This window comes from Euwallacea fornicatus, chromosome 34 (genome assembly GCF_040115645.1).
Source record: "Euwallacea fornicatus isolate EFF26 chromosome 34, ASM4011564v1, whole genome shotgun sequence".
Taxonomy (NCBI): Eukaryota; Metazoa; Arthropoda; class Insecta; order Coleoptera; family Curculionidae; genus Euwallacea; species Euwallacea fornicatus.
The window spans coordinates 1,917,575-1,925,959 of record NC_089574.1 but is presented as its reverse complement, the minus strand read 5'-3'; the positions used below and the strand labels follow the sequence as shown (position 1 = coordinate 1,925,959).

The following is an 8,385-nucleotide window of genomic DNA, read 5'->3' as shown; positions in this document are numbered from 1 at the left end:
TACTCACGAAAGTTTTTTATTACAGTAAAAAATAACTTCGTAAACTAACATAAAACGTAAATTGTTGGTTTCATAAGTTTATTCATTAATTTTCGACAATACATAATATTTTAATGAAGATTTATAGATGGACTCAATGTAGTCCAAAATGAGCAATACAAACTAAAAAGGAACGGCTTTCTTGAAACACAAAATATATCCTTGATTAAGGTCTTTGTAAATAACAGTAAATCCGGAAATAATTTGCTGATTATCTTGATGAACCTTCTGATTACAATACGAAAGGTAAACCTAACTAGTAATACACTGTCCATTTGTATACACATATGCAATATATACATAATTTTAAATACAATATAATATCCATATACATAATATAACATTGTAAATAAAAAGATATCGTGAGAAAAAATGAAAACATAAATTAAATGAAAATTCTTTAGTCAAAAAAAGAGTAATTATTCCAAACGTTGTATTGTCAAATATTGCCAATTTGTACTGCGAAATAATTTACCATAGGTCTACTCATAGTAAATTAACCAACTTTAAAAACATACAATTTATTATTTCGAATACCGAAAGCACCTTGCGTTGAATTCCATTGTGTCGATCCATAAATATTCAATCTTTAGCGCAAAAATAAATCACAGAGTAATCCAAATTAAACTGCGCAAGAAGAAATACAACCAAATATATTCTCTTTGCCGATTAAAATGGTTATCATATTCTCTGCGAGCGTTGTAGGCGGGCACGTTGGATATATACCATACCGGCTTATGCTGGTTGCAGTTGGTGTTTATTTTCGAATTGGCGGAAGATGACTGATTACAATCTATTAAAAAAAACTCCATTACTGAAAACTCCTGCTGAAATACATTCAAATTTAAAAAGTTATAAGGAGGATTAAGGTGAGTCACTAAACATTAGTTAATTATCCCAATAGGACACAAGGGCTGTTAGAAAATAATAAGAATTAAATAATATCTGTAATTAAAATCGAAATCAGAAAAAAAAATCTAACTTACCAATAATATTAAAGTCCTTATCGAAGCAAATCCTTATTTCACTTAAAAGAGACTCCATGGACTTTTTGTGAAGAACGCATTGGATTTCCGGATTCTTAGTAGTCGCGTTCTTGATCACGTTGTAAATCAAACTAACGTCGTAGTTGTTCTGTCCTGGTCTCACCCCCCCTACGGCTAGGACACTAGCTAAATCAAATTCCCTATTTAATTGTAGACCCACTTTAAAATAATTGGTAACACTGTCCAACGCGGGCAAAATTGAGGCGCAAGTTCCGTGCTTTTTCCATTCGTGGGCCCAAAATGAGTTGTTTTTCGTGTTGCCTTCCACGTTAATCCAGTAGGTATTTAGATCGTTGAGCATTGGTTTTAAATCGTCAGGTTCGAAATGTATTTCCGAAGGACAGAAGAACGGTCCAAATTGGCCTACATAGGAAAAATTTAAACAATAAGTTAATGTTATCTATTACCACACCAAAAAACATGATACATCAAAAATATGTAAACATCTATCTGTAGGGCATTTCAGTTTTCCCCATTTTAATCAAAGTTGTGTCTTTCGTGGATTTCCAAAATATCAATAATTGAAATTTTCACCATCTTCCATATTCAATGATTAAATCAACATCGCACCTATTTTGGTTGGCCATAATCCATGAATGGTCCACAACGTTTTATCTTGAGGTAAATTACAGGTGTTTCCAATTTTACTTTCTTCCCATTCGGCACATGCGGTGATTGGCCATCTTTGTGAGTAAACTAGGTAATCCCAATCATGGTAAGGAGTTGGTTTGGGTCCATGTTTGTACGATTCAATTTTCCTGAAACAAAATACGTGTTTCATATGTAGGGGAAATAAATTAATAATTTATAGCCTAAATAAACAGTGTGTTGTTAACCCTTTCGCTTTTCCATTAAAATAGTTGAGCGCCTCCCTTGTGTCCCAAATTTTTGCGTCGATCTCTAAATATGCGATTAAGATAGTGTAACGGATTGGAATTAAATGTATGTGTCGGTTTCTGATACGGTGGTATATGTAGTGATGGTGGATTATATTTATGCATTTATTGTCGTTTACCCTTCCAAAATTTTGTTAAAGAATTTCTAGCTCTTCTTGAAGGAATTTCATACTTTCCATTTTTGAAATTAAATTAGAACCCCCTGGGTCTACTAAAGGGAGTCTTATTAGACGTTGGTTTACATAGCAAACTGACATTATTTTTGGACGTTCAATGTGCCATTAAAGATACGCAGGTTGAAGCTGAAACACCCTGTATGTAGGTGTGTTGCAGCGAAAGGATTAAAACGAAGCGAGCCGGAATCTATTGAACACTGCAAATCCAACACTATTTTATATAGCAAAAACATAAAATAACACATCTTGATCTTGGCTTTCTTTACACGTTTTAGTTGGTTTCCTTATTAATATTTTAAGATTTTTTTTAATTTGGGCAAAAAAACCCGAGGTTCCATAAGAACCTAATAATCGTTGTTTCTCTAGTTGCGCGCAGGAAACGAGTAACCCTCTTTATTAGGCTGAAGTGTAATCTCACTTATTTCTGCGGGTGCATGTGGAGAGAAAAAACGTTGTTTTTATAAACAGCCGCACATTAGACAAAAAAGAAAAGTCAAAATGCTCTTCAACTTCTGGTGCCCTCTATGAAGCATTCGACACACTAGTTAGTGAACGTAAACAGGTTTCTTCTGCCGGGCAATTTCAGCTACACCCGTCTAGGTAGCGCAACAAAAAATGTACAGCAGTCTTGACTTAGCAAGAGGCCTACTTACTGTAGTAATAGTATAGATGGCATACAATCTGTTAAAGTTAAATGACGGCGGTGCCCTATCGTACCTGAAACCTGGAGGATTGAGGATAACAATTATTGCTAACAAAAAAAACGACTATGCTTCCTATTTTATTTTTCCATAAACAAAAGAATGGTGAAAGTACTTCGCGATAGATATCTAAAAACAAACAATGTCCAGGCTGTGGACGCACCTAAATGGAAACGCTGATTTTGCTTAGGTCCGTCACAATTTAAACGCCGTTTACTGCCTCAGCCCTTTAATGCATTAAATATCCCATTGGGCGTCCGCAATAAACTGCAGAAGTGATTGAATATACGGTACCATGCATATATTCCACACTGGTTGATGGTGTCTAACTTAAGAAAGGAACATTTATTCTAATCTCGTTCTTCGAGGCAGTCGCATAACTAAATGTTCTTTATTCAAATTATAACGTAATATTTTAGTAGAAACTCTAAGACAGCTTCTCAAAAATGTAAAAAACAGTACAAATACCGAATATCTTAGCATTTTTAATAACTCCTTAACCTTCCAAAACTAAGCCAAATGAAACCGAAACCAGTCAATCAATATTATTATTATGACCAGAGCGTAGGATACGAGAACAATGTTTTTTTTTCTACTGCCGATATCGCCAATAGAAATTGCTGACTAAAAGCTATGTGCTATAATAAAAAGCATGAGTACCTAAGAGAAACGCAGGACTCCGACGTAGTACTATAAGATATTTGCTCCTCGCAACAGTGCGGTTTTGTTGTTAATCTCAAGTTTGGTCCTAATGTATAATACGTACAGCTCTTTGTCGAATTTTAAATGTTCACTATTAGCATCGGTATTGCTTCGAAAACTTCCAATCAAAATTTGCGTGACTCTAGCTAACTTGTATTAATCTCGCTTAAGTAGCCATACATAAAAGAACCAAAAAAACTGTTGGTGCGACCTGTCTTTAACATGTTAAGTACCTACTGAACACGTAGATGATGTGATATTCAAAGGCAGAAGTTTTCGCTCTAGATAAATCGCAGGTAGGTAGTTATAGTAATTAAGCCGTTTTTGCTATATTGCTTGCATTCATAAAGTTCTGAAAACATAACTATCATTCCTAGTGCGTTGTTTAACTCATACCAAAATAATTCTAAATTGAAGGGGTTACTATTGAAATGTTCGGGAAAACGTAAATTTCAAATAAATCTAGTGTTCAAGTGGTGCATTTTGAGGTGTTAATGAATGAACTGATCTCACATTCACACTCATTTGAGATACTTAAGGAGTGGAAAATTACCTTGTTATCACACTTTTTCAACACTCAGTAAAAAATAAAAGAGACACAAATTACATAGACATTGTATCATGCGCACAAAATACTTGGTCATTTTGTACCAGTTGTACATGATATTTTTTCGACGACTAACACAATTTGTGAAAAATAGAAGAGAGAATTTCATATTGTAGCCAAGAAAATGTTTGTTCGCTTTGCCTTGTTGCTGTGGATACCGGTACGAAGCTGTGGGAAATAAACACATTTCATTATTGCTGCGTTCGCAATTTCTCAGAAATAAAAAAACACTGAAATCGAGGGTATTTCGATTTCATTTGCGAGTCGATCGAAATGTAAATCCTGACAGTTGTATATTAATGTTACTTTTGCTTGCGTTGAATTTTGTCATAAGGTATTTAGACCGGGTGAATCCCAATGAAAAAGAGCTACCTACATTATTAATTAAAAAAAAAAACAAATAGAAAATAGAAAAAATACACTTTTTCAGGTCAACTATTATTTCAATGGGAACAATGTTTAATGTGAGCCTTAAATGTGCCACTACCATCCTGCCTCCCTTCGCTATTCCTGTACAAAGATTTCAAATTGTAACAGGGGTCAAATAACACACACGTATTAATATTATTACTCGATACCAATAAACCTTAGCTATAGCAGAGATGTTGTTGGTTATTTTTTCGTTGCATAAAAAAATGTCACTACCGCTACGAACTCGGGGTGGTCCGAACCTGAATATCCAGTTCATAGCTAATTGTAATTTAATAACGCAGGGCGACTCGTTTTCACTAGAACGCACTATACAGGTACTATTTGAGGTATGTATTCTCTAGTACAAGATAAAGAAAATACTTCAAATAAGCATATGTCTAATCCCAATCGGTAGCTGAGTTAAAGGGTGTTAAAAGTTACGAACAAAATAGGTTTTTATTTTATTGTGCTGAGTCTAATGCAAATAGAGCTTTAGAATTTTATATGCGTTTTAGGTGACAGGTACTGCTTAATACAAAGGTAGATTCACTCTAACTATTCTGAAAGTTGTGTATTTTGTGAGGACTTAGTCCATAAAATCTTTTAAAAAAATTTCTTCGTACGCTACTTGTAAATTGTAATATTTTTTTAAATTCTTCAATCTATCACCCAAACTTTATTTCTCTCGATTTTTAGTCGAATTCTGTTCAGTTTCCCCATAAATTATGTAATTTATAAATTCAATCAAATGTACGAATTCAGAGTTTCGGAACTCCTTGATTCTTTATTTCTTTTCACGTCATTTTTTTTTAACTGACACATTTTCATTGTATTATATAGTTACTTGTTCTTTCCTGTTAGACTAATTACATATTCATGTAGACAATACATTCCTCAAATACTGTCCAGCAATTCTGAAACACCCCGTATCTCAACAGATCTTTGAAGCAAACGACGCAGAAATTCACAGAAAAAAATTTAATAATATTTAACAACAACATTACAATAGCTTATGTCCTCAAAGCTAAGCTTTTGAGGGCATGTATTCACTTTTTAATTATAGGTCTTTTGTTATCTACGCCAGAAGAAAACCCCTTTAAATGTATGCCGCACATTTAGCCAACACCTGGTTTAATCTTACATTATGTTGAAACTAGATAAGCCATTTCTATTAAAAACCATTTCAACAACAACGACGTGTAAATATGTTGCCACTCTTACACAAAATTGTTAATGCTTTGACTAGGGTTTTAATTGAGATTAAACGTTTATATCACTTTTTTGTCACGACTGATACAAAGAAAATAGTGGAAAAGTTGTTAATCCACTGATTCCTACTGATGTGTAAAACAATACCACCTTATGTACTTAAAGCTTCTGACGTAATAAAATTGATACTTTCAATTAGATGTGATGGGACACAAAACTTTACATTATTGCATGTGTAAACCTCTGACACATATTTTTCTTTAATTACAACTTAAAAGTATCACAACACAGTGTCAAAAATGAGTGTCTAGGACACAATATTGAATATATCTATCTCAACTGCTTTCTTGGAATTCACATATCCCGAACATATTTTTTGCCTAACTCTTGTTTACATACATTTTTAGTATTATATTTAATAAATCTTAAAATATTTTTTGCAATAAGTTTCTGTTTCAAAAAATTTTATGCTTGTGTATTATGACAACTCAATATAAACTATGGACTCAAAGAAATCCGCTACGAATCAAATGAATTTTACATGAATTAAGCCCATGATTATCAATTCTTATCAACAGTATTGATCTTCCGAATTAACTTGACCCTGAAGGTTGCATTTCTTTATCCAAGAGATTATAGCAGAACATCTGAGGTCAACATTAGCAAAAATACTCATTGTCCATTCAACTTTTCTTTTGTTTTGGTTATTTGAGTTAATTGAGAGATTAATTTTGGTAATTTTGGATAAATTTCCCAACTTCTACAGTTTCTATAACTTCATTCAAAAAGTTTTGTTTGTGCACAATTAATTTGATTTTAGACAATTAAGATTAGATGATGGATTTGAAATAATAATTAAAAACAACACATATCTTGGATACCTGCTAGTGCTGGTTGTTGGAATAAAAGCAATTCATAAGAAAATCTTTGAAAAATCACCTGTGAAAATTTTGTTATTACAGGAATGAATTAATTTATATTTCATTATAAAATTTTTATAAAAGATCAAAATAGCTGAAAATACGGGTTTTTCCCTTTGTTGAATTACTGAATCAGATATAATATTCTGTATAGGATTAAATACAAGAAAATGAACTACTGAGGACATTCATTGTCGCATTATTGACGCTTCTTTGTGATGCAATAAAACATTAGGTGGTTGGCAATACCCAGGGATTATAATTTATTAATAATCCTATGGCTCATAGTCTTAATATATTTATTAATAGTTTAATTTCTTTGTCCCTCTAAGCACAATAGAAATCATACTTTACTTCAACTGTTATAACAAAAATCTAGAAAATAAAATAAAACAAACTTACCCTTGATGAGAGAAAACAATAAGGTGGAAAAGCACAAGCAGAAATACTTGACGCATAATTTAATAGTTTTTGTTAAAACTTGGACTGTCCATAGTAGTTTATAATTAAAGCTGGAATGCGCTTGGTTTGATTGTGTATAAAATATATTATGTGTACTACGACAAATTTATTCAAATATTGTGTACATATATGTAATCAGTTTCCTATTGTTTACGTTTGACGAAATATAGTGGTGACAGAGGAAAGTTGTGACTTCACGCGACAGGTATCTGGGCCTCGATTCAATAGAAATTAGTGATAATAAAATTTTGGTTAATATTGATTGGTCAAATGATTTCATTTACCAATCTCATTGGACCAAATCGTCATTTGTACTTTCACAATAGCCCATAGAATCGGCACCCTATGACAATGACATATGAATCACTTCTTTGACAGAATACACGTTTCACTTCTAGATCACTAAAAACGTGACGAGCACAGCGTAACTTTGTGCACTAAACATTACACCTGGTGTAGTCTAGTTCACGCCACATGCTACTGTATTTCTTTTAATTCTAAACACCAAGCTTTCCCTTCGTCGCTCTGACAGTATACAGGGAGTCCCAATCTCAATGTGTTACATTCAAACAGTGGAAGATAATCGGATGTGTTTTTCAATATATCTATAGTTTATGCAAAATTTTACCATCTGCCCTTTTTATTGTGTATGAAAACTAAGAAACGTTGCTTTCTCTATGTTACTTGAGACATGTCGTTCTATATACTTTACTACTTAACTTTTTTTTAAGTTTGTAAAATGGCTAAATTCAATACTACAACAGGTATGACAATTTGCCGCGTTAAAAGGCTTCGTTGTACGCAAAGTTTTGTAATGGAAAAGTCCCAATTATTAAAGTATATAACCATTTCCTAGTCTGTGGCAGCTCCTTCATACAACTACTTGGCCAAAGACACTTCATGAAATTTTTAAAAATTAAATAGAAAAACGTTGTGCATATTTTACAATTCTATTAGATGCCCGTATTTCTAAATTCTTATTAAAGTACTTGACTGAAATTCTAATTACATCGACAATTGGACAATACTTTCTGTTTTGCAGAAACTCTCAATTTTCTTTTAAAAGATGTGTTGTCGATAAGAATGGCCAGCCGATGCATGTATCTAATGGAGCTCATATGAATTTCGTAACCATAGCAGGTCTTTATAATGGGGGACACGCTCAATTTCATAATTATGGTTCAAAAGTTGGTTCAAATAAACCTGACTGGCATTT

General features: G+C 32.9%; 1 protein-coding gene across 1 annotated transcript; it reads right to left on the bottom strand.

The window, feature by feature from the left end:
* RNaseX25 (Ribonuclease X25) lies at nucleotides 1–7,481 on the bottom strand. The gene is made up of 4 exons (XM_066299609.1): nucleotides 7,110–7,481; nucleotides 1,656–1,843; nucleotides 1,026–1,448; nucleotides 1–832 (listed from the first exon to the last, which is right to left on the bottom strand). The coding sequence occupies exons 1-4, from the start codon at nucleotides 7,163–7,165 to the stop codon at nucleotides 645–647; spliced, it is 855 nt and encodes a 284-aa protein (XP_066155706.1). The 5' UTR covers nucleotides 7,166–7,481; the 3' UTR covers nucleotides 1–644.
* Nucleotides 7,482–8,385: the final 904 nt, after the last annotated feature.

Coding starts and splice junctions, on each gene's coding strand:
- RNaseX25 (XM_066299609.1), bottom strand. CDS start 7,165: ATGCGTCAAGTATTTCTGCTTGTGCTTTTCCACCTTATTGTTTTCTCT. Junction 1,844..7,109: donor ATTGTTTTCTCTCATCAAGG/GTAAGTTTGTTT, acceptor ATTTTGTTTCAG/GAAAATTGAATCGTACAAAC. Junction 1,449..1,655: donor ATTATGGCCAACCAAAATAG/GTGCGATGTTGA, acceptor TTTCCTATGTAG/GCCAATTTGGACCGTTCTTC.